Source organism: Patagioenas fasciata, chromosome 11 (genome assembly GCF_037038585.1).
Source record: "Patagioenas fasciata isolate bPatFas1 chromosome 11, bPatFas1.hap1, whole genome shotgun sequence".
Classification (NCBI taxonomy): domain Eukaryota; kingdom Metazoa; phylum Chordata; class Aves; order Columbiformes; family Columbidae; genus Patagioenas; species Patagioenas fasciata.
This window is the reverse complement of record NC_092530.1, coordinates 19,003,755-19,030,392: the sequence shown is the minus strand read 5'-3', so window position 1 is coordinate 19,030,392 and position 26,638 is coordinate 19,003,755. Positions and strand designations below refer to the sequence as shown.

The 26,638-nt window shown below is 39.9% G+C and overlaps 1 protein-coding gene across 3 annotated transcripts; it reads left to right on the top strand.

Moving 5' to 3' along the window:
- The first annotated feature begins 83 nt into the window (after nucleotides 1-83).
- OGT (O-linked N-acetylglucosamine (GlcNAc) transferase) lies at nucleotides 84-25,892 on the top strand. 3 transcript variants are annotated; one of them, XM_065846690.2, is made up of 22 exons: nucleotides 84-303; nucleotides 4,051-4,201; nucleotides 5,329-5,572; nucleotides 6,735-6,803; nucleotides 9,794-9,910; nucleotides 11,282-11,361; nucleotides 12,784-12,979; nucleotides 13,217-13,357; nucleotides 13,591-13,691; nucleotides 13,874-14,027; nucleotides 14,128-14,229; nucleotides 14,491-14,670; nucleotides 15,891-16,049; nucleotides 17,707-17,796; nucleotides 19,737-19,862; nucleotides 20,602-20,772; nucleotides 20,884-21,000; nucleotides 21,077-21,244; nucleotides 22,840-22,992; nucleotides 23,698-23,950; nucleotides 24,118-24,241; nucleotides 24,851-25,892. In XM_065846690.2, the coding sequence occupies exons 1-22, from the start codon at nucleotides 267-269 to the stop codon at nucleotides 25,023-25,025; spliced, it is 3,108 nt and encodes a 1,035-aa protein (XP_065702762.1). In that variant the 5' UTR covers nucleotides 84-266; the 3' UTR covers nucleotides 25,026-25,892. The 3 variants fall into 3 exon arrangements, with proteins under 3 accessions (XP_065702762.1, XP_065702761.1, XP_071669618.1); XM_065846689.2 differs by having other exon boundaries at nucleotides 4,021-4,201; XM_071813517.1 differs by lacking the exons at nucleotides 84-303; nucleotides 4,051-4,201 and having other exon boundaries at nucleotides 5,493-5,572; nucleotides 6,735-8,571.
- The last annotated feature ends 746 nt before the right edge of the window (nucleotides 25,893-26,638 follow it).

Genomic DNA, 26,638 nt, shown 5'->3' with positions numbered 1-26,638 from the left:
GACGGAAGGAAGAGGAAGTTCCGGTGGGGCTCCCTCCGCCGCACGGGGGCTCCGTACGGGCCCGCTGGCTGGCGCCGCCCGGACTACTTGTCGGGGGAGCTAGTTCCGGCAGCGGCCATTCGGCTTTTCGCTGTCTCCGCCATTTCGGGAGCTGCAGCCTCAGCGCGCCGGGGCCGTGGGCAGCTCGGCTCTGCGCCGCCCGCTTCAGCCGAGTGGGCCTCTCCGCACCCCTTCTGCTGCCACCGCCTCATCGGCCCCCTTTCCCGATGGCGACCTCCGTGGGGAACGTGGCTGACAGCACAGGTACCGTGGGCTGACGCGCGGGGACCGGAGCCTGCGGGGCCGGGCCTGCCCTCGCCCGGGGCCGCGTCCGCTCGGCCCAGCGCCGCGCTCCCCGTTCGCCGGGGCCGCTCCCGGCAGAACTTTCCAGAAGCGGCGGCCTGGGGGAGGCGGCGGCTCCGGGTGCCTTTGTGCTGTGTCCCCCCGGGCCCGGCGCCGCCCGGGGCCTGCGGCCGGTTCTGAGCGCGGTGCTCCCATCGCTGTATCGATCGTACCGCTGGGGACTGCGTTTTTTCTGGAGGGTAAAAGCCTGACCCAAAATGTACATCGAGGGGTGTTGGATCTCACTCCATTGAAGGAGCAGGTCTTGTGTGGCATAACCGAGGAGTCCGGTGCTTTTCCGGACAGTCAGACCTGGATCGAGACATTAACCCCTCACGAATACGTTTAACTTTACGTTTAGCTGCAGCTTTATTCAGCATGACTGCGGATAAGGGTAGCAGCAAACTGTCACTGAAGCCTAAAGAACATTTTTAAAATAAGTATCAAGGCCTCAAATTGTTCTGGAACTATTTGTTTTATTTTCAGGGAATACAGTTTAGTTTAAGTGTCTTGATTGTCCCAGCTCTGGCTGGGAAAAGCTCTGCCCTATGGTTAGATCCAGAAATCGAGGGATGGGTGAGAGGAGAAATCTGATTTTCTCTGTAGAGGCAGAAGAAGAAGTATTGTGTTTATTGAAAGGATGACGGGATAACACAGCTTTATCCCCCGGATTTTTGGGGGTTTCTGTAACCATATGGAAGGCAAAGTATGAAAAGCTGAAGAGACGACTTGGAAAAAGGAGTAGAAAAAATAGGATTTGTGCAGAAAGAGATGGGATGGCAATGCCGAGGTGGGGATGTGAAGGGCAGTGGTAGCGGTGCGGAGATGGGGATGGAGAGGCCCAGTGCTGCAGTGTGGCGGTTTGTTCTCCTGGGGTAGCGCTGCGAGTCAGCGTGTCCGAGCGCGTGGTTATCCGGGACACTCCTGTCACCAGCGCCACCGCCTCCCAGGTGGAGGTGGCACCTGCTCCTGGCTGGGCCTGGGTTGGGTCTGAACACGAGGTTGAGCGTGAGTGGATGGTGAGCACGTATGATGTTATTTCTGAGGCAAAAAACGGCCTTGGGTGTATTTGTGATAGTTTTGTGCCGGTTTTTATTTTGTTTGTGTTCTGTAGAAGTCTCAGGAAAGGTCATTTTCATAGCACCTATCAGGCATTTCCAAGGTCATAGTCGAAGCATGCAGCACAAGTTAGCCTCATTGAGTAAATTCATGTATGTGAGACTCTATAAGGGATTCTTGTGGCTGTGACTCTTTGCTGCAGTTATTTTCTTTAGAACTGGATTCAATGAGTAACCATTAATGGCTGTGTTATGGATTCTTCCAGCCAACCGTCTGTTAAAAGTCCGTCTCATTTTGAGCGTTGTGATATAACTGTCAGCTTCCTGCTTTTCTATGAACTTCTTGAGGATCATGTCTAAAATACTTGTTTGGAGGTAGATAACTGGCTATTTTGAGTGATTGGTTTTCTTTTTTGTCTTCTGGGGGGGATTTTTTTTTTATGAAGAGACTTGATAAATGAAAGAAAATTGTAATGTTTTGCCTATTTTTTGCTTTTTTTTAGCAATTCTTATTCCTGGGTGTTAAATACAGTAGTTCTGCACTGGCTTCTCTCTTGCCCTGGGAGTTGCAACTCCAGTTTCCCTTTTTGCTTAAATAGGCAAAATGTAGCATTTAGATAACCATTGGAAACTTCTTTCCAAGCGGTGGTAAGAATTTAAGTCTAAACTTTTGGAGTTTTTTTGCTCTAGCTTTGAAACTTAATCACATGATTTAAATTTATTTGAAGAACTGATTCCGTTAGGTCTGTGGGACTGTTCTTCCTCTGTCCGGATTTTCTGTCTTTTTGCCATCAGCAGAACTCGAAAATACAGCAACTGACAGAAGGGCCAAACCTGCGTGAGTGCTCACGAGTGAGGAGCAGCGTGTGGGTGCTCTGGTCGCGTTAGTACCATCAGCACCTTTCTGAAACAGTGCTGCCCTTCTCGTGTTGAATAACAGTGGTGTCTTTTTATTGCCAGAAGGTTTAACCAGGTACTTGAAGTCCACTTTTCCCTTGGGGTTTGGAAAACTATTAAGCCAGGCTCCTAGAAAACAGGAATCTCATCTGGATGAAGATACTTGGTTAATCATGTCAAGGTTGTCATGGTTTAAGTAGCTGGAAGCAAGTAGCTTTGCTACTTCCAATTACTGTGAAACAGTTTTTAACACTGACAGAGACAATATACTGTCTGGAGAAACAACTTTAGTTAGATCATGTAGTGTTTCCAATCTTCAAAACCTGCTAGTGCTAAAAAGGCAATTTTGAAATAATGTCAATAATTTACTCAATCTGAATTTCATAAAAGTAACACTATTAGTAACTCTGCACCTAATCTCACTGTGATTATTTTGTTATCTTTCAAGTTCTCACAAAAGAATTAGAGTTTCAGAGGATTTTTGTGGTACCCAACTGCAAAAATATGTGTACTCAGATATTGAGGTGCTTCCTTTCATTTAAAATCAAAATTTTTAAACTGTAGGTCCAGGTGAGAAGTGTACCATGAATGGGATTAAGTTACTCCAGAGTACTGGAAATGCTGGACTTCAGGAGGAAAAATATGAGATACTTGCAGTAATCAAACCTTTAGTAGTAAGAGTCACTGGCATAAAGGCAGAGTTTGAAGGCCAACATTTTTTTCTGGGATGAACAGTTGTTTTTTCCAGGCTGCACTTGTCTATATTTTAATACAGAACCGTGCTTTATAAGAAACTTTATTTGCTTTTCACTCTTAAGGTTGTTTTATCTAAAACTGGTGGTGTTTTATTTAAGTATTTTGTTCTCCACAATTGTATTTTAAATACTAAACCTATTTTGTCACTCCCATTCCAGCTAAGCCTCCAGAAACAGTAACTCTTCCCGTACCCTGTCTGTTTGATGTTCCTGCTGTAGGCCAGTTGCAGAATCATTGAAGTGTGTGTTTGTCACTCATCAGATATTGTTCTAAGGCCATTTTTTTTTTCTGTGAAGCATTTTTTATGTATTGTAGAGAATATAGGAGTATAGAGGATTTGAAGAATGTTACACATTGCTTTTATATGTGTTTTGGGTTTTTTTAAGGGCTTTTCCTTTCTGGCACAGCAAAACTTCATTTTGTTTGAGTCCTTTGAAGTCTTTGTCTGCTGTCCTTCATTTCCCTATTAAGTTTTTAGAGCTTGTTTTTAATACTACAAAGCATAAGATTTACAGTCTTGGGAGAGAGTGAGGAGAGTCACTGTTCTGTTAGCAGCACTTCTAGCGTTATGAACCAAAGTACAATATCACGTCAGGAATCTCTTTAAATGTATTTCAGCTTAATGGAAAATGATTGACTTAAAAATATTCACAGTCATTGCAGTCTATATGTTTTCTGTTATTAGCTGATCAAGTCATGGACTTGTACAGATAATGTTAGAAATATCATAGTAGTAGATTGGGGCATGAAGATGTGAGAGTTCAAACTGCCATGTCCTGTGGTGTTTAACGTAATTTCAAATGTTTTCATCCCTCAGTTGTGTACACTTTTTTTTTTTCTCATTGTTTTGTGTTGTGTTTTTTTGTTGTTTTGTTCCCATCATCTAACTTTTTGTTTTCCCCCCTTAAATGTTTTGGTGATTCTCCAGAACCAACGAAACGTATGCTTTCCTTCCAAGGGTTAGCGGAGTTGGCTCATCGTGAGTATCAGGCAGGAGACTTTGAAGCAGCAGAGAGACACTGCATGCAGCTTTGGAGACAAGAGCCTGATAACACTGGTGTGCTTTTATTACTGTCGTCCATTCACTTCCAGTGTCGCAGATTGGACAGGTAGGAGACCTGAAGCATTCTGTTAAGCTTGCTTTGGAGTTTGCACCAATTCTAGTACTGAGCATAGCTGACAGAAGTTCTGTTCTAACATTGATTTATTTACAAATACCTCATGACAACAGTAAAGACTGGTCAAAAAATAACGTTCTTCCTTTTGAGTTTTGTTAGGTAAGAGAAATACAGCTAGCTTTACAGCAACCAACAGATCTTGCCATTATTCTAATGTTATTTTGATACTGTGCAAATTAATATTTTAATGTCAGCCACACCTGTGTGTGGTGGGGATATTTACATATGCAAACAAAAGCTTTTGTTTCTTTATTCTACCTGCAGTGTGGGGTTTCTGCGTGTTTGTTGTTTTTGTTGTGGTTGGTTGGTTGAATTTGCAAGAGTGATTGTTTTCTGAAAAATGGCATGATTAGTTAAGGATTTTTGTAATCTAGAAGTTGTCTTTATATTCTTTCTGGTTGCCTGTTCCTGATCATGCTTTCTATTCCTCAAGCATTTTGAACTTGTTCTATCTGTACATCTGTGTGTGCTGGTGAAGGAAGTAAGAACTTTTGGTTGAGGTTTGTTTTATATAGGCTCTGAATAAAGTTGTAGTAACAGTTCAGATATGAGAAAATAACATGGGGAAGGATTCAAGAGAATTTTGCGTTTGCATCTGTCAGCTATATCCTGCTGCTGGAAAAGACTATCGAGTGGAGCATTACTTAAAGCATACACATGTTGGAAGAGGCTTCAGAGCATTTCTGTAGTGTCTTATCTGATTGCATTGAGCTCTAGTTTGATGAGACAACTTGCACCCTACCGATTGTAAATGGGAGTTGTCTGTCTTCAGTAGAATCTAAAGTAAGAACAGGGGAGAATGATAGTTTAAGCTGGGAGAAGCTAGACATACATAACAGCTCCGTAAATCCAGATTTGTTGGCTGTATGGTGACTTAATTAAGCATGAATGTTCATTAACTAAACAGACAAACACTGAAAGTCAAGGGTGGGTGTTTTGTTTTGGTTTTGTATGTTTGTTTGTTTGTTTTTGGTGTTGTGTGCTTTATGGTTTGTGTTTGTTTTTTGCGTGTGATGGTGTTTTTTTTTTCCCTTGCTAACTTGTCTGATTTTTTCCAGGTCTGCTCACTTTAGCACTTTGGCCATTAAACAGAATCCACTGCTGGCTGAAGCCTACTCAAATCTCGGCAATGTGTACAAGGAACGTGGGCAGCTACAAGAAGCAATTGAACATTATAGACATGCACTGCGCCTCAAACCAGATTTCATTGATGGATATATTAATTTGGCTGCTGCGCTGGTAGCTGCAGGTGATATGGAAGGAGCAGTACAGGCATATGTGTCTGCCCTTCAGTACAATCCTGTAAGTAACACTTTATTTTATAGGAGAACTCTGTGCTTTACTGCTGTGCAAGGAGCCTTCAAAGAATGGACAAGTGACAACCCTTCCCTTTAGCCTGTACACCATGACTTATTGACCTACTGAATACTTTTCTTCAGGATCTTTGAAAAACTTCTGTTGCAAAAAGTTCTATATTGTAGTACGGTAAAGGCTGCTAGTTTTGTACTTATCTGTATTGTTGAGATAACAGAAAAGCAAGGAATTTTTTTCCCTCCAGTCAGAAGTTTCAGTGAGTAACCTCAGATTCAGCTTTGTGTGCTTTAAGGCAGTATTATCATAGTGAGAGACTCACTGCTCAGACTTGAATGTGAGATGTTGAAAAATAATCAGGTATTACTTTATCATCATGGTGATGAGAGTTGCGTTGGTTAGATTTCCACTGTGGACTGGTTTATAGGAGTGTGGGGTTTGTATTTTGTAGGCTGAAACTGACTGTGTCGATAAGTGACTCCTATAAAATAGATCTGGTGTTTGGATTTTTGGTTGTAACTGTTTTGATTTGACATTTTAAATAAACAGTGTATCAGACTGCTGTCTTCTGTTTATTTTGCATTGTACTCAACTTGTATAGTGCTACTCAGCACAATGAAGGTATCTGCCTGCTATTTGGTCAGATGTTATGTCAAAAAATACTTAAAATACAGCATTGTCTGGTGTTCGTACGCTGTTTCGCTGAAAATAAGACAGGGTCTTATTCAATTTTTGCTCCAAAAGATGCTTAGATTTTTTCATGTATGGCTGCCTGGACACTATTTAAATTGACCTTTTTAATGAACTGTAACTAGAGCTTATTTTTGGAGTAGGGCTTGTATTTTTCGCATCCTCAAAAATCCTGAAAAATCGTGCTAGGGCTTACTTTTGAGGAAACAGGGTATATCCTTTTTCCTTTGGAAAAGAAAATGCAAACCCAGTCTAACAAGAGCTCAAAGTTTTGTTTCTCTGTGTTCTTCAGCCTAGGTGAACTTGTATTTATCACAAATGTAAATAATTTTTCTTGACCTAACATTACAGCCAACAGATAATCTTACGGATTTTAGTACTGTAAAAATACAACCATAAAGAAGTGAGAGGCCTTTGGGGCATGTGAAGTCCTGAAACTAACAGTGTGACTTTGATTTTTCAGGACTTGTACTGTGTTCGTAGTGACCTGGGGAACCTGCTCAAAGCCCTGGGTCGCTTGGAAGAAGCCAAGGTAGGTGTTGGGTAGAATACATGTAAACGTCAGTGTTTTGAAAACTTGAACTTTGCACCAAGTCTTCAAATCTGCGTTGATCTACAGACAGTCTGAGAAACTGCTGAAAACTGAAGGCACTGAAACACCCCAGAGTAGTTGCAGGGCAAGATGTGGCATGTCCATGTTTAAAAGTGGTTTAAGTCAAGAAACGGAACATTACCAAGCCTTCCTGCTGAACTAGACTATCCGATACCATTCTGAAGTATTGGGCAGGGGCTCCATCATGCTCTTATCTGGAAATAAGTAACAGTCCTTCAAATCTGAGGCTTGCCTGCTGGTGCCAAGCAGAGAGCCTGTGGTTAGCTCGAGATCCCTGTACGATGCAGGTGCTATTGAAAATGCTGCTCTTCTAAAGTCCTTTGTGGCTTGTAAGTGGAGAAGAAACTTATCCAAATGTTACCTTGTAATATTGGCTTTTAAAGTTTTTTATTCTTTTAACTCTTCCCTTCCCTTGATTGTGGAAGAAAGGCTAGTAAATGATCAATAGCTGCAGTATGCGAACCCCCCCCCAATATGTTTTCTTCATGTCTTCCCTCTACCCTCCCGCAAAATAAAAAAAATCGGAAGGACAAAGCTGGTTTGTTTGGGAAATGAACTGATCGAAAGAAAACTTGCTGTAGTGGAAAGGTGGCTTCTAGCAGTCTTGTTTCCTAAAATGAGAATTCGAACACCAAGATGAGTTTAAAATTCTTGGCATGTTAAAACTTGGATTGCACAAATAAATAGTCTTGTTACAAGCCACCTTACGCGTCCGCGCTGCAGGGGTGAGGAGTGTGGAGAAATCGGAAACACTCTGGACTCCACGTCTGTCACTCCAAGCCCCACGCGCATGCTCAGAAGTGGAGTGTATGAACAGCGTAGCTGTCTGTTTGGCTGCAGCACCAGCGGGGGAGGGTTCTCATCTTTAGGGGGTAATGGGAATGCAGGTTCAAAGTTCATTATTGTTTGGATTTCTCCTAACAACCTGGATGTGCGTACCATCCTAGGGCAGCCGAATCGATTTGGTCAGATCCAGGTTGCAAATACTTGTGCAGCAACGTTGAGAGTTTGAACAGTCTTTGAGACACTTGGTTCTCAGCCCACCAAGCGGACAGCTAACATGAATTGCACTTCACTGCAGCTTTAGTGTGACTGGTATAGGCCAAGACACTGCGCCTGCCTTAGGTTGCTGACTTCTTTGTTTCAGAGCTCTGGAGACACCTAGTTTGAAAGTGTTATTCCGTTTTGTGAGAACTTAATAAACGAGGAAAAACATCTTGAGTAAATTGCAATGTGTTTCTTTGGTTATCAGTCCATTCGAAAGATCAAGCCAGCAGATTCCTTACAGTTTGAACTAAAATTTAATTTCTTTGTAGATATTTCAGAGCCTTTCTTCCAAAAAAAAAAAAATCCCTGCTGTATGCAATTGCCCTGATTAACCCTCTCCCTTCTGCATGTCTCCCTTGTTACAGACAGATTGTCCTCATTCCCATGTGTTAAGACATATCCAAAAAAATGCAATTGCTTTGTTGAACTCTTACTAATGATCTTGTTTTATTTTCTCTCTTGTTTTTGGTTTTTCACCACTGATATTGTATTTAGAAGGTTTCAGGTGGGTGAAACCTCCTATTCCATGCGTAAGGTGCCTCGCTGAAGGGAGCTCGAGGCCTGGATCTAGGGCAGACACACACCTCCTCCTCCTCTTCCAGCAAGGAACGCACCGAAAAGTCACATGATGAGAAATATGGTAACGGGTTTGTAACTGCCACAGCAAAACCATTTGCCTCCATGCCTGAATCTTCTGTCTTGTGGCTTCAGAAACAGCTTAAAATATTTAATTACGAGCAAGTAATGTAAGAATATTTTATACTAGTAGCCACAAATTCTTTCAAAGAAATAAAGTAAAAGTAAATTAAAATATTTTTTTTAAGAAATAATTGGAGATAGTTAACAGTAAAAGCTTCTAACTCTTCTGGTTGTTCATTTTTTTCCTTTTTTCTTCTTTGTTTGGATTGCAGCGTTCTGCTCTTCTGATGATGCGCTGTGATCCTGCAGTAGCGCAAAGGCTGCGCAGCGGTAACGCGCATTGCGTGCGTTTAAAGCCCTCGTGAACGGTTGACTAGATGATTAATCTCTGATTGGGTGCCTGCCCAAGCTCCAGGCTGTAGCCTTTTGGATAAAATTGGGTTGCAACGCATTTAGAGTCCAGACATCAAATTTAATATGCAAGTTTCTATATGGGCCTGTCTGGTAGATTAATGATTCTGGTTGGCCGTTCACTGGACCTAGGGGCAATCGATAGAGCAAAGCAGTTCGCAGCGATAGCGTGGCGCCGTGCTGGTTAGGATGCGCAGCGATTTCTCGCGCTTGCATTACAGGGACCTAAACCTTCATGCAATCCTGTCATTTGAGGTTTTGAAGCTGCAGATGATTGAATGTTTTTCAAGAAACTGGGAAACGATGTGGATTAGGCATGTCACCTCACTTGGCAAGGACACTTGCAACCGAAGAATGGCTTCACTTTTCCAGTAGTTTTTCTAGTTTGTTTGTTTGTGTTTTTTAAAGTAATTTCTAGCTGTTTTAGAATATTTCACAATTTAATTTTATTTAGTGCAAAGTTGCTTTTACACACTAATTTTTTGGTTTTTGTGCACTTCAGGGTGGCAGGTGTTTCCACTGAACTACGTGAATTATTTCTGAGATGATTTCTATCATGACCTTGTGTCTAAAGGCGTGTTAATTTGTCATCAGCATAACTGAAAAATGGTGGGCTTGCACCTGGGTTTTGGTTTGCGCTGGCGCAGGATCAACAACAGTTTGCAGCGCATTAGTTTTGGCGCAAGCTAGCCTATACTGCAGGGTCACTTTTGGCTGGTTAGAGAAGGCATACTAACAATTTTTTTTTCTCATTTTTTTCTTTTTACAAATATTCCCCTTCCCTTGTATCTCTCTTCTTTAACTGTTCCAAGGCCTGTTACTTAAAAGCAATTGAGACTCAACCAAACTTTGCAGTGGCTTGGAGTAATCTTGGCTGTGTTTTCAATGCCCAAGGAGAAATTTGGCTTGCAATTCATCACTTTGAAAAGGTAACTATCTCAACCAGGCAGCATCACTGCAGTTGTCTGCTTGTGGATGATAGAAATACTTTGGTCAGCAGAGAGCTTCCTATGATCCTGTTAGTTAACATCCTATGTTAATTTTTTGCTGATGTTTCAGACTACCTGTATAGCCCTAGAGGGATATGTTTAAAATTGCTCTAAAGACTTCATACACGTCAAATATAAGAAAATTCATTAATTTGTTTTACAGTCCTTTTCCAGAAATTTTTAAAAAATATCTGATTTGATGGCAATAATGTTCTGCATGTTTCGTATGTGAGAGGGAGAAACAACTTTCTGCTTTAAATTGTTTTTCATTGTGATTTAGTTTCAGGTATTACTGTCCTTTGAGTAATTGAGGAGAACGATATTAAGTGACGCACTAATTCCTCTTCTCCAGGATTGTTTTTCGTCACTGTTCTTTCAGACTTCTCTAGATTGGTGTCATGAACTAGTTGTCCCATACTGTCTAGTTAGTAACTAGTTAGCATCCTAGTTCAGTTTATACTCATTTCTTAAGTTTCTAAAGTGACCTAAAACCAGATTTAAGATGTGGTGGAGTGTTTCTTCCTGATACTTATGACTTGAGATCTACAAAAAATAATTTGAACTGCTCAGGATATTTTTGGATCTGAGTCTAGTTAGTGTTAGATTATAAAGTATTTTAATTTGGAAGTAATAATTCCCATGAGAGAGACTGTAAGAGTGTGACCTGTCATATAGTCACATGTAGCTTATTAATGCATCTTCTTTATTGTTTATTTTTTTTGTATTTCATTAATTTTGAAAGGAGTGAAAGTGTTTTCTTTTAGTTAAATGACTACTGAATTTTCCCTACATGTATGATGAATTTGTTCTTTTCTCGCTTTTGTGAAGCTGCCTCTTTTCCTGGCCTGCTAAAGTTTTTAAATGCTGTCTTATTTTTACAGTAGATACAGCATGCAGATTTTTTTTATTTTTTTTTTTTTTTTAGGGTTTTCTCCCCTATAAACAAACTAAAGGCAGCATAGCATGGGTAGGCAGGACTGTTAAAAATGATCAACCTAACAGAAATGGTTAATGCTTTATTCTGCAGTAGTTGCAACTGGCTGCGTAAGCAAATGAATAAGTTTGAAGGTAGTGTACACTGCTGTTTCTACAGATAAATAACTTCATTCTATGATTTATATAACTTAAGTTTTCCATCATTACTAGGTTGTTGGTAAAGTCTTAGATACTTACAGATTGGGTTTGTCGAATCTAAAAAAACCCGACCAACCAACAAAAAAACACATGCATAAAACACACCGTATCAACTAGGTTGTATAGAGAATGTTTTTGTTTTAATACTCATAACTGTTACTTCAAAAATATTTTCAGGCTGTAACACTTGACCCAAATTTTTTGGATGCTTACATCAATTTGGGAAATGTCCTGAAGGAGGCAAGGATATTCGACAGGTAAGCAGATAAGTACTGTCACTCTGTCAGTGACCGGTTGGATGTATCAAGATACAGATTAGGTTCCTGATGTGAAATCTCTTTGGACAGTATAGCAAATATTTCTGCTGTAAGCTAAGCAAGCAAATGGCTTTGAAATGTACACATAGCAGGTTACTGGAATAATAATAATAATAAATTTCTGTGGAATGTATTCCTTTATGTATCTTTCCTGTACTTAATAAAATGTTCAAAATGAGACTTTCGGAAGGTATTAATGAAAAGAGATTTGAAATTTAAGACTGGGGGAGGGTGAAGATAAGATGTCTGAGAAAGGCACAAACCCTTGAGTTCTCTGTTTTCATGGTGTGATTTGGGATATGATCTACAAGTGTGTCTCTTCTAAAATTTTCCTGCTGTGTAAGACAAGCTGAAATGCAGCAATTCAGCCACGCACCTGATTGACTATTCTGTATTTGTTATGCATCAGCATCATGTTATTGCATGGAGTTGCAGCACTGTTGTTGTCTTTTTGAACTAATTTTTTCAAGACCTTTGTTCTGATACATGGATCTTTTGTTTCTGGAAGAAGATCCAGGCTCTCTTGTTTATCTGCAGTGTACCATATTGCATTTGTTAATTGGATTGTAATTTCTGTTGGCTGTGATTTGTAGCTCCAAATTTAATAAAAGCTTGCAGGGAACAGGTTAATTACTCTAGTTGCATTGCACACAGTGTAAATCATTCTGTGATTTGTTTTAACCATGAATTAATGGGTCAAATGGGCACATTTCCTCATCATTTTAGGCTTTACATCAGCTTTTTGAGAATTAACTATGTATACTGTTGTGATTTTTCTAGAAATCAGATTTAAATACATCAGTCATTTATATAGTGCTACAGGAGCATATACTTAAAGATCTTTAACTTTTGAACAAGCTGAAGTTTGAAGTATAAAGCATGATGCATAGGTTAGCAGAGAGAATAAAGACATGTAATAACATAATATTGTTTGTATTGTTACAATTGAACGATAAACTGTGGAAAAATGGAGGAAAGGTCTCATGCTTATCCTAGTAATGAAGACTGTGTAAAGAAACTAGACAAAAGCTGAAATTTTTTTTCCGGAAGACTTATGTTGATCATTACACAGCATCAGGTGGGAGGAAAACATTTCCTGTTTGTATTACAAAGTGTTTCTTCTAGTCTGCTAGTTTTTACAGAATTAAGCGTAACTTTAACATGAATAATAATTCATCCTATGATTTGGCTTTCAGTTCAGTCAGTACTCTTCTGTGTTTTCAGTAGCATCTTACTGGACGGTTTTTTGTGTTAATGATACATATTCCTTTCAAGTTTTTATGTAGGTCATTTTTATGACCAAGCTAAACATAACTGCTGCTCTGTGGACAATTATTTACCTCTTTTTTTTTTTCCTTACAGAGCTGTAGCAGCTTATCTGCGAGCCTTGAGTTTGAGTCCAAATCACGCAGTTGTGCATGGCAACCTTGCCTGTGTGTATTACGAGCAAGGACTAATAGACCTGGCAATAGACACCTACAGGAGGGCTATCGAGCTGCAACCCCACTTCCCTGATGCCTATTGTAACCTGGCCAATGCCTTGAAAGAGAAAGGCAGTGTAAGAAGTACTTCTTTTCCTTTTAAATTTTTTTAAAAATACAGCGAATATTTATTTTAGACACCAGGTTTCAACAGCTTTATTGAGATGGGATGTTACCCTCATTTATTTAGTCATAAGGAAGAATAATTCAGGAAATTTCCACCTCAAACATGTTTAAAGTGATTGTATAATGGCTTCTCATAAACAGTGTTGTTACAACAAATTGCTGTATTAACAGTATCCCTTTTTTTGAAGGTGGTAGAAGCAGAAGAATGCTACAATACAGCTCTTCGACTTTGTCCCACACATGCAGATTCTCTCAACAATCTAGCAAACATCAAACGGGAACAGGGGAATATCGAGGAGGCTGTTCGTCTTTATCGGAAGGCTCTTGAGGTACAGTTGAATGTGGGGAATTAAAGTTGGGAATATGTAATATGACATAGGTTTTCTCCCTATTCGGTCGTAAGTGGAGAAGTGTCTGCTCAGAGACCTGAATTATATGAAAAGAAGAGCAAGAAATGCACCAATTTGTGGTGGTTTTTTGTTTGGTTTATGTTTGTTTCTTTGTTTTTCATGTGGTCGACTTGGGGCATTTGAGAGACCGGTTCTACTTCTTTTTCTTCCAGGTGTTTCCAGAGTTTGCTGCTGCACATTCAAATTTAGCAAGTGTTCTGCAACAGCAAGGAAAGTTACAGGAAGCTCTGATGCATTACAAAGAGGCTATTAGGTAAGTGAATACTATCTGTAGTCCTAGCCTTTCATAATGGGAAGGTGTCATAGATTTGTGCAGAAAGTGACTTACAGTACTGTATTTAGGTAGTTGCTTTGCAAACCGAAAAGTCTGGGTATGGTGTCTCATGGGAGGAAGAGCTTTTATTGCTTGTGACATGTGTTATCTTTATTTCTCAGAATCAGCCCCACGTTTGCAGATGCTTATTCTAATATGGGAAATACTTTGAAAGAGATGCAGGATGTTCAAGGAGCGTTGCAGTGCTACACCCGTGCCATTCAGATAAACCCAGCATTTGCTGATGCCCACAGCAACCTGGCCTCTATTCACAAGGTAGCACATGCGAATGATTCACTCTTAGAGTATGCTGGGTACTGTGAGTACCTACTCTGAGTATATTTTTATCTGCTAACTCATTTCTGTGTCTCTACAGGATTCAGGGAATATACCAGAAGCCATTGCCTCTTACCGCACTGCTCTGAAACTGAAACCTGATTTCCCGGATGCCTACTGCAACTTGGCCCACTGTTTGCAGGTGGGGGAGATGAAGCTTTCATTGTAATTCCTAGGATCGCTCTGCAGCAAATGCTAAGCTTGACCACCTCAACCAATGACTGATTTAAACGTAAAGAGTAGACTTAAGTCTTAAATCAGAAGATTATACAGTCATCAACAGTAATTACTGAAGTTCTCACTTCTATTTTTGAAAGAAGCATTAGTCTCAACTTGTGAAATATCTGATCTAGATCAAAAGAAGCTGTTGTCCTAATGCTCTTGTAATTTTTCCTTTTTCTAGATTGTCTGTGACTGGACAGACTATGATGAAAGAATGAAGAAGCTGGTTAGCATTGTAGCTGATCAGCTGGAGAAAAACAGACTGCCATCTGTCCACCCACATCATAGCATGCTGTACCCCCTTTCTCACAGTTTTAGGAAGGCTATTGCTGAGAGACATGGAAATCTGTGTTTGGACAAGGTAAGAGGTTTTATACAGGTCAGTTGTGGTTCAAGTGCTCTGTTCCTGCTGAAAATATAATGCTCATGTGGTTAGTATTGGCCTTTGTAAGGTTTCTGAGTCACTGACCTGAAGAGGAATATGACATAGCATTACTCATCTAGTTTTGCAAAGCACATGCAAGAGGCGTTTTGGAAAAGCAGAGTAAATTATTCTTTCTTGACAGTAAAACAGATCCAGGCAGCTGTGTGATACTGTTTCTCAAAATCTGTCTCTATTTGGCATCTGTAGTGCTTGGAACCTGACCTTGCTTCTGGTGAATCCTTGCTGGAACGCATGAGCTTTGTGTTTGGCTCTGGGAATTCCAAATGCACTCAGTTTAGTGGTGATGGCAGCGATGCTACAGTGTGGCGCATCACAGTAGGAAATACTTGAGTATTCATTGTGATTCTGTTTTAGAGTACTTTGCGCATAGTAGAACAGATTCTCCCAAAAACATACAGTCTCTTGCTACAACTACGAAACCGTGTGCCATTTCCACAAGACTGCACAGCAGCTCAAGCTGCCAAGAATGCAACTGATGGCAAATTGTTTAAGATTTGATGCAACTTCCATTTCTCTTCCTCCAGAGAGTCACAGCTGTTAGTGCTTCTTATGGATGTTGAGATGGACTAATCGAGCAGGTTGCCAATTAAAATTGAAAATACGCTGTCAGCTAGCGGAAGGGGTCTGGTTAGCTAATGCAGGGATTTCAAATTTCAGAAGGTGGCACGTAGCTTTCAAACTGGTTTGTCTTAATAGCCTGATAATGCTGTCAGTGATAGTGGCTACAAGCTGATGCCTGGGGAAGATGGTGAGTGTAAGAGTGGAGAGCAGTGGATTGTAATTGAGAACTTCCTGGTCATGGCAGTGTGGTATCAGTATATTTAATAATAGGGGTGGAATACTTAACAGATAGACCTGGTAGAAAGGCAGAAATGTCAACTTGCAATAGTGATGTCTGTCTTTATTTGGCTGGATGTAGGTATACGAGATTTGGTAACCCAGTTTGTGGGCATTATGAGTGGTTCCAATGGAAATACATATAATTCAGGTTTCAAACAACAGATTGCCCACAGAGCCCCTAGTTGAATGTGGGATAAGACTAATTCTACAAACTCATGGGAGCTTTTTTATGCCTCTGTTTAGCATTTTGTTTTGATTGCCAATTTTATAAACAGTTGTGTATGTTTTCTTGACAGATTAATGTTCTTCATAAGCCACCATATGAGCATCCCAAGGATTTGAAGGCTAGTGAAGGTCGGCTTCGTATTGGCTATGTGAGCTCTGATTTTGGGAACCATCCAACCTCGCACCTAATGCAGTCAATCCCAGGCATGCATAACTCAGACAAATTTGAGGTAAAAGATAAATGGCATGCTTGATGCTTTAAATATGGCTGTGACACTTCATTTTTCTTGGTGCAGGCAGGTAAACTAGGGAAGGGCAAACTTTGGTTTCTAATGGTGTGGGTCGTGAGGTTTTTTTTATGTTTTTGGGTTTTGTTTTTGGTTTTTTTTTGATTGAAGAGTTCTCCAGCCTGTTAACTCCTCCAGAGTTAGCCTCCTTTACCAATATGAACTGTTCTTTAGAAGGTAGGCAAATTAGATACCTGTCCTTAGAATTACTGTAGTTAGGATTTGTGGCCCATGGAAAACATTTTTTTAAGCTTCAGCTGCTGTTCTTTGAGTAGATGTTTCAATATCAAGCTACTAGTGCCTGGTTACATCTGATGTACAGATATACATCTGTTTTGTTCACTCTTCTTTTTTTTTTTTTTTTACATGTATTTTTCTCTGGGATATGTGATTAACAAACACAAACTTCATATTGGTCTGTCTACTGCTTTTTCAAAAGGAAATGTTACACCACTCTTACTCCAGAAGAAGCATATACAATTTAGCAATCCTAGTCACATCTATATTTATTTGGGTGTCATGTTAAAGGGTTGAGGCTGTAAATAGAACTAATTCCCAGTGATGTCATTTGCCTCATGACTGTTTAAATTACCTTGGTTTTGAGCTTCTGTTTTCCAAGACATGCAAATTTGCTTATCTTTGTAAAGGGTTGTAAATCTTTCCTTCTTGCAGAAGTGTTTTAGAATTGATCTTTTTGTTTTGTTGTTTCTGGGCTGCTTTTCCCCCCACCTTCTTGCTTTTCCTGGTCATTAAGTCTTTGTAGTCTGAAACCTTTATGACAAAGCTGTGTGCTCAGAAGTAGGGTTTTTTCATGAAACAATTAGGTGGTCTGAGTACATGAGATGTGGGGAGAATATACCATTTAACCTTGAATCAGCTCCAGACAAAGGGCAGTCTGTCTTGTTCCGGGATTTATAAAGCTCTACAGTGCTTAATTTAAATACTAAATACAAGTTATCTGGTTTGGTTTTGTTTTGTTTTTTGCTAAACCCATGCTTATGTCCTGCAAGATAATATATTATTTGCATGTTGGTTCTGTTTGTTCTATGTATGTGCTAGGTTAGCTAAAGATGCCTGTTTATGTAACCTGCCAACCTTGAGTTTCTCAGATACATTTGCAGTTTCTTAATTGGAGAGAACCAGTCACTCTTTAAAGAATCTGTTAAAAAGCTTCCCCAAGGCTTAGCTTGTCTGTTCAGCTCGAGTTCATTATTATGATTCTCACTAATTACGCATTCAAAGGTGTATTGTAAAAGGCATTATTAGAGAATTAAATGCTTATGCAGATCCATTTGTTAAAATTACTTTACCTCGGACTGCTGAGAACATTATATATATGTCTGTGTAACATGCAGTGTCACACTCTCAACGCCAAAACCAGATAAAACTGGGGCCCGGTGCAAATGTGTCCAAATGCCCAGTGCCCCTTTTTCTCTAAACTTCTTTCTCAGCTGGTAAATGCCACACAAACATAATTTGTATGAAACTAGGTGTAATCTTGCTAATGTAATTTAAAATTGCAATACCATATGTTTTATAGCAAAGTTACTTTGTTGGCAAGTTGCTGCAGATACTCAATTTTTGGTACCTCATATTCTAGGTATTCTGTTATGCTCTGAGTCCTGATGATGGTACAAACTTCCGTGTAAAAGTGATGGCCGAAGCAAATCATTTCATTGACTTATCTCAGGTGAGCTTTTTGATGAATTGGCCTTTTACCAAACCCTAAATGAAGAAAGAGATCAGCCTGTAGTTTGAGGTTTTTAGTTGCAATCACTTCTTGAATTAGGCTGATGTTAGTCTTGAGATTTTGGTGTTAGTAGATACATTGGTGTTACACCTTACCAGGGATGTGGTGGCTATTGTGTGACCTCCATGTGATTATTAAAAAGTAATATTGACAATATTGAATAACTGTTCCATTAGATCATCAGCTGATAGTCATATCTGAATGTCATGGATAAGTCAAGATGCTACAACTACAAATATATTTGAGCTGGGTTTACTACAGTGAAGCAGGATAGAGGGGGGATTTTGCCTCTGTATCCCAACACCGTTTTGGTAATGCTTACAGGTGGTTTTGACTTTTTCTAAGTTCCATATGCAAACTGATGGGGATTTTGGTATACACAGAAGTCAAGAAGTTGCTATGATATCTCAGGATAACTGACAAAACCCTAAAGCAATATGGGATAATCAGTGGCACCTGGACAGTCTCATGTTAGGTGATAAATAAACTTTCATGTAGTTTTAAAACTTATGATGTTGTTCGGAACCTGCTGTGCTAAGTAACAACATTAAATTGATGTCTGCAGAATTGCTATTTGAGGTGGATTTTGCCAAGTTGATCTTCTAAAATGTTCTTTTAGAATAATGAGCTTCAGCTCTGCTTGTGGAAAGCCATTTGTCCCTCTGCTTTTGCAGCTGTGGATGTTTGAAAGCCCTGGGTCATTGTAGAACAGGGCAGCAATTTCATATTTGTTGTTGCATTTAACAGTTATCTAGGGAAAAATTCTTTCCTTTACCCTTATTGATACACTGAGTTTTCATATTTAAAATTCCTGAGGCATCAAACTCCTATTTTTAGGTGACAGTGCAACTCTTAGAGATTTGTACAGGAGGGTCAAACAGGTAGAAACAGTTTGCTGTGATCCATTGCATTAGCAGTGTAATTTGCTGGAAGTTAAACTGAGGTGGGAACTCACATTGTTGTCCACCCAGCGATATAACTGTCCATGTGCATGTGTTTACACCACTGTAAAATGTGAAGTAGCTTTTCCTTTTTACAAAAACAAAGTACTTTCATGGTGCACATTAATTGTAGAGCAAGTCAGCATTAGCAGTAGCTGCAGAGTAGTTAATTGATTTACTCTTGATCTTCAGTTTGAAGTGATTTCTTTGTATTAACTTAGTTTGAGAATCTACAACTTGCCTTATGTTACTTTTGATCATTAATTAGCCTTACAGGAGTGGTGGGGCTGTTCTGCTTTGTATAGTCTCAGTTTCTAGCTTTTGGTTTTTGTTTTACTGCTGCTGAACTAGAGACATCTCTCAAATATTTTATCTGCTTGTAGGTAATGACTAATTATATAACTAATTCTTGGAGGAATTTAAAACCGAAAATTGTTTACCTTTCGGTATTAGACAGGAAGAGACACAATTGTAATTTCCAAGGCTTTGCTGTTCTTCTTGAAAGTCATTGGTAATACCTTGTGTGAAGTTGCACTCTTTGTCTTTGATTTAGCCAAGAACTGAAGTAGTTTCAGTGTTGCTTGACCAAATTCCTTCCATTATGCATTTGTGATATTTCTGCGCACGACTTTCTGAGCTTGGCAATGCTAAGTATCACTCCACTGATTTGAATGTGCGGAGGCAATCTTCAGTACCACAGTTCAAATTTCTGTAAGCAGCTGTTTCAGCTGTGGCTAGCAAACTTACAGGGGTATTTTTTTGCTTCAACAGGGATTTTTTGGATTGAGTTGATGACTTATACCTCTGTAAAACCAGGAGTAATGAGATTTAAGACTTGCCTAAATTATGCAGCTGACACTGATTGGTACACTGATGACTAACCACATTTATTACTGAAAGAGAGAAAACGAAAATAACTTTCATGTGTTTATTCTTCAGATACCATGTAATGGAAAAGCAGCAGACCGCATCCATCAGGATGGGATACACATTCTCATTAATATGAATGGCTACACCAAAGGAGCCCGAAATGAATTATTTGCCCTGAGACCAGCACCTATTCAGGTAACTAAGTTAGAGGGCTCTGTATCTCCAGCAAAACACTGGCGAGGAGGAAGAGTTTCTCTTCCAGCAGACTGCAAAAAATGTTGGGGGCTCACATTGATCAGTAAGTGAGAGAGACTTTTTAGGGCTTAGCATATGTAAGGCAAATAGGATCATTCTGTCGAAGGGGCGTAGTTTGGGTTTTTTAATGTGCTTTATGGGCAGTTGACTGTCCTGAAAGAGAACTCCATAATCCTGTGAGGTTCCCATGCACACTGGAGTTCTTGCATTAGTGAAAACGAAGGGTATTTGAAGCAGTTGAGGAAATCAGTTATTGTGGTTTAATCTCTTTAGGCTTAATGAAATTCTAGTTAGAATAAGTCAGAATCAATGTCAGAGTAATTTTTTTGACTAATGATTTTCTAAAATGCCTATGGAAAGAGGAGGAGAAAAGCGTCGATCTCTAGGCTACAGAAGTTTTGTCTCTGCTAAGAGAAGATGTAATCACTGATGGTGTGTGTTCTGCTGTAACTGCACATAGTTGGGTACTTTGGCCTTTTGCTCAGGGGATCAATTCTAGAACATCTTCCAACTGTTCACTGTCTCAGTAGTGAAAGTTGGGGTTTGGTGGTTGCTTTTCCATTGATAAAATACAAGAAGGAGCTTGAATCTGTAGGTGCAAAATTCAAAATATGTTGAGTTTTAACTTTATTTCTTTGCGATGCACCTGGGACTGGAGCCTTGCTTTCTTGTTTTTTAGGCGATGTGGCTGGGATATCCTGGAACCAGCGGGGCATTGTTCATGGATTATATCATCACAGATAAAGAAACTTCCCCAGTTGAGGTGGCTGAGCAGTATTCAGAGAAATTAGCTTACATGCCAAACACTTTCTTTATTGGAGACCATGCCAACATGTTCCCCCATCTGAAGGTAGGTAGGAAGATAAGGGCAAGAAAAATTGTCATTTTCTATAGCTGTCTTTATAAAATGGCATTTAATATAGCACTTGGTAACTTTTTTCAAACTTTTTATTTTTTACAGAAAAAAGCAGTCATTGATTTCAAATCCAATGGTCATATTTATGATAACAGAATTGTTTTGAACGGCATTGACTTGAAGGCTTTCCTTGACAGCCTCCCCGATGTCAAGATTGTGAAGGTGAGAGCTACTCCTTTTGTGTTAGGCTTGGGGATGAAGCCAGTACTCTATCTGATGGGTATGTCATTTATCGCAGATGAAGTGTCCTGACAGTGGTGACAATGCAGATGGCAATGCCGCCCTCAGTATGCCAGTCATTCCTATGAACACAATTGCAGAAGCTGTGATTGAGATGATTAATCGTGGGCAAATTCAGATAACTATCAATGGATTCAACATTAGTAATGGATTAGCAACTACTCAGGTGAGAAACCTCAAGATGCTGTTCCCTTGAGTTTTGTGTTCTATCATTCTGGTTCAACATAACAAGGAAGAAAAACCTCCAAGCAATGTCTGTCTTCTGTCATGTTGATTTGTTTAATTCTCATACTGAAGGAAACTCCCAACTGCATTATAAGCCACAGATGTACTAGAAGATGATCTTTCCCCCCAAAGATGTAGGAGTTATATCAGACGTATCTGAAGTCCAGAGAATTTGAATCTTGTTGCATAAAGATAACACTGGATGGTTCAGAATTTGAAGGCAGAATTTGCTCTTTGCTTGCTGCCTGCAGGGCATTTGTGAGCTGTTACCCAGTTCCAGTTGTGTTTTTCCTTTGCACAACAGTTCTTCCTTTTTAAAAAACCCCCGTATTTTAACATTAGCGTAACTCTTTGGACTTGTAAATTTTATTCAGGTTACAGTCAATTGTTCAGGAGACACTTTAATGTCATTTGATGAGAACTTTCATTATCACTACTCTATCCATAATCTCATGACTTGGTTTCTTTTTATGAGTTCTTTTGTTCACAGCTAAGATTTTCCTTTAAGCTTGTAAGAGGTCATGTCTCGGTTTGGTCAGTAAGCTTATTAACATATTTTTCCTGAAATTGTTGTGCCCTGAGAATAATAGAGAATTCTTGTCTTGGCACTCTACCACCAACATGAAACTATCTAAGCTTGGTTGGTGCAGTTCAAAAATGGGATTTATATCTTTTGATCACACTGATATAACCCTTCTTTGTGCTTGTTCTAATTTGATCTCAGCTACTTTTGGGTGTAGGTCAGCGAGGACTGTGCATTGTGGTTTTTAGGTCTCCGCAGTGACCTGGATAAGTAGCACTTTTGCCAACTTTTGTTGAACTGAACTATCTTGTGCGTCTTCTAACAGAGTCAGTGACAGTGAGTCATTGTCATTCATGTCAAGTTTGTCAACAATATGCCTATTTTGGCCGGCCACACTGCCGCTGAGCTAAATTTTAAATGAATGTGTATGATAAATTTATAAAGGGAACACTGCAAGTACCTGCTTTGCCCTGTCTGTACTGATATTAATGTATCTTCAGTCTTGAGTATCTCTTCTGTGCCTGTTGTCTTTTATCTTAACAAAAACAAACCACAAAAAAACCCCAGACGCACAAACAAAAAACCCCCATTGCTTTCTAAACACTTTTGTATTCTTTCTTGAAGTCTTAATTTGGTTTTTGGTCTCAAGGAAACAAAATGACCTTAAGGAGCAGAGGAAGGAGTCCATGTGTGATGCCTCTGTATGATTCTTCTTTCCAATTTTTCCGGTTACTTGGAATTTCGGGGAGCTATAGCATGGGTGTGAAAATGCCCAGTGTTTTGTGTGTGGATGGTTGCAACATTGTAACATCCACAAGCATGTATCCCCTAGCGGTTAAATTCTTGTTATGGGTAAACAGCCAATTTTGTTTTCATATAACAAAACCAAAGGTAAGCTTACAGTAACGTCATGGTGCTAACAAATGTTGAAGTGTGTCTTGGGATAATTCCACAGGGCATAATCTTGTTTTCAGCAATTGCAGTGTTGCAGTAGCTATTATTTTTTTCTTTAGATTAACAACAAAGCAGCAACTGGCGAAGAAGTTCCACGGACAATAATTGTTACTACCCGTTCTCAATATGGCCTACCCGAGGATGCTGTTGTGTACTGTAACTTTAATCAGCTGTATAAGATCGATCCTTCCACTTTACAGATGTGGGCTAATGTGAGTATCTGTGTCTAGTATGAAATCTAAGGTCAAGCTTTTGGAACAAAGCTGTTTGATTCAAGTTAGCAGAAACCATGCAAGTTAAACCTGTAGTTGTTCTGTGGAAAACAGTGACACTGAACTGTGTGAATCCTTACAATGCTCATGTTGCAGGACTTAGTGTTAATAGAATATAGAATTTTTTTTAGATTGATTTCATGTCATATTTGTGCTTCTAGCTAGTGAAAATTTGTCTTGGACAGCATAAGCATGCTGGTATTCTGTGGCGAAGTAAGTTCTGTCTTCTCTGTTCTGCATAATTGAGTCATAACTGGCCTTGGCGGTTGGTAGACTGATAGACCTGAGCACTGAGTGTCTGTGTCAAGGTCCAGTTTATAGTGTATTGCTGAGAGTTACTTGAATAATTTTTTATATTCCATAGCGTAGGTCTATAAAAATGATATAAATTAGAGAGTACGCTTTCTAAGTACTGCTCTATGAACTATTGCTCAGAGTTGGTGTCTCTTTCAGTAGGATTAGAAATGCAACCCCAGTTACTCCACTCAAAATGGTGATCTGTTTTTTTTCTTGGTCTGTACCTCAGAAGATTAAAGTATCAAATGGTTGTGCCTTTTGCCTCGTTTTGTTATGTGGTAATTTCTTGTTGAAAAGGAAATTTTTCTGACCAAACTTTCTGTATTCGCTTCTTCGTTTTTGTTACAGATTCTAAAAAGAGTTCCAAATAGCGTGCTGTGGCTGCTTCGTTTCCCAGCTGTAGGAGAACCCAATATTCAGCAATATGCACAAAACTTGGGTCTTTCCCAGAACCGAATCATCTTTTCTCCTGTTGCCCCCAAAGAAGAACATGTGAGGAGAGGGCAACTGGCTGATGTTTGCCTAGACACTCCGCTTTGCAATGGGCACACCACAGGCATGGATGTCCTCTGGGCTGGGACCCCGATGGTCACTATGCCAGGTAACGCAGCAGGGAACCCACATAGAACACAAAAGGGTTTGAATGCTACTAATTTTTTAATAATGAATGGCAAGCCTAACAAACTTTGCCTCTTGCAGAGGCAGAAGGAAAGTAACTCATACTCTGCAATATGTTACTTGTTACAGGTTGGTTGTGTTTTTTTACAGGTGAGACTCTTGCATCACGAGTTGCTGCCTCCCAGCTTACTTGCCTGGGTTGTCTTGAGCTCATTGCAAAAAGTAGACAGGAATATGAGGATATTGCTGTGAAACTGGGAACCGATCTGGAATAGTAAGCAAATTTGTCCTGTGTAATGTGCTAACATCGAAAATGTAAAGTGCTGTATTTGGGCATAGTGCTGAGACTTAGCAGTAGGTTTAATCTTGCAGATATTTTAACATTTAAAATAGCTAGGGAATCCTCATCTTGAGGTTGCTTGTCTTGCAGTTAGCTCAACTTCAGCTTTTATGGTAAATTTATCAGCACTCCCCGCTGAGTAACAATGCTGCCTGTTCTGAAGACGTTGCTCATATGCAGGCTCTTATTGGGTAAAAAGTGCGTTATAGTTCACCTTTTGTTCTTTGTAAATTGAAGATTAAGCAGCTTCTCAGTTCCTGCAAGTTTAAAACACACTGTAAAAACTTATTGCAGTACAAATAACGCAACAAGTTAATGCATTAATGTCACAGCTCTTCTGAGTTGAAGTGGTCACGCCTGGTCTGCATTAGAAATGATAAGGGGATGAAATGGTGATATGAATTTGGTGGAAGTAGGGGAGCAGATGTTTTTGAAACAGTTGTACTGAGAGGTCTGGGTTAGCTGAAAATAGCAGATTTCAAAAGTAAGCAGTGTTTAGGAAGTGTCTGGAACCTCTCATGACTGCTTTAACTCTTTTTGTAGCCTGAAAAAAATACGTGGCAAAGTCTGGAAGCAGAGAATATCCAGTCCTTTGTTCAACACAAAACAGTACACAACGGACCTGGAGCGGCTTTATCTTCAGATGTGGGATCACTACGCTGCCGGCAACAAACCAGACCACATGATTAAGCCAGTAGAGGCCACCGAGTCTGCATGAGGAGAGACTGTCCGTGTGCCCCCCAGAACTCTCCAGGAACTGAGCCTCTCAAACACTTCTGCAGAGGAGATGAGCTAAAAACTGTGCATTTCTACTTAATCTGCCTGGTACTCTGTGGCTGAAGTAATATATGATGGTGATTAAAGCACAGCCAGACTTATTTCTTGCATGATAGGGAAAGACTCAATAGAGCCTGGAATCCTTTTATTCCATGAGGAATTTGAATGGGATTGAGCCGTGTACGTGAGCCTGTGTGTGTGAGTGACATAGTGGTTGCTGGGGGAAGCTTGAACTGCCTGACCACTTCTGATTTCATGGATTGATTTAATCTTCCTATGAATCTCTCTCCTTTTATGTGGATTGGGAATTGGAGCGTTCTAACATTTGATTTTGGGTACTCCTGTTGGTATATGTGTGGTTCTCCCATGACAAGATTTCCAGCTAGCGAGTGTTGCTCCCTGCATTAATTTCTAAACTGTGTGGACTGAAAGGGCATATTTGCTGGTGTAGTCTTTTTTATAGGTTTTATAAACCACTTGAGCCTATATCAGCCTTTTAATGTTTGACCTCTGTTTTGGAGCTCTCTGTAATGTGTTGGTTTAGATAAGGACTTTGGGGGGTTTTTTTGTTTGTCTTTAAGCTTCTCCAATAACTCAGCTAATTGGCTTCATGATGGCAGCTCCTGTTCTGTTGAAAAACCAAATTTGATTTGAAATTAATCTTCCCTGCAAGTGTTTGAGGTAAACACAAACTGGTGCCAAATACAGATCTTTCAGGAATGATTGTTAATTATGTATAGAGGCGCAGTCCTAGGTACTGTAGCACAGACTTTAAACAAAAAAATAAAGCTTTGGTTTGCCAGTTTGACTCATTGGACCAACGTTTCATGTTTTCTGCTGCCCTTCTTGTGCTGCTGTCAGAAGTGTTCTGAACTGCTGGCCTTTCTGTAATTTTTAAATAAAATGCTATTCATTTCAGCAGAAGTAATCCCAGGTAAGGGTAGATCTTGTACATAAATGGGTTTTGTTTCCACTGCCTTAGTCTAAACTCACCCGAACACAGAAGCTCTGGTGTGTCTGTGTGCTTCATTCACAGATGTTTTGGGGCCTCACAGCAGCTTGTTTCGTTTGGCCTTGGCAGTGCAGTCATGGCAGGTCACACTATCCACAACCGCTTCAACTACCCTTCCTTCGTTTTCACTAATGCAAGAACTCCAGTGTGTACGGGAACCTCACAGACCTATGGAGTTCTCTTTCAGGACAGTCAACTGCCCATAAAGCACATTAGAAAACCCAAACTACAGCACTTCAACAGAATTACCCTATTTTCCTCACATATGCTAAGCCTTAAAAAGTTTGCCTTACTGATCAACATGAGCCTTCAGCATTTTTTTTTCCAGTCTGCTGGAAGAAAAAGAGAAACTCTTCCTCCTCGCAAGTGTTTTGCTGGAGATACAGAGCCCTCTTACTTAGTTACCTGAATAGGTGCTGGCCTCAGGGCAAATAATTCATTTCGGGCTCCTTTGGTGTAGCCATTCATATTTTTGTTTTGCATAAGCTCCCGCAGCTCCGTGGTGGGGTAAGGACTGTGACTGGAAACCGGTGTCAGCCTTG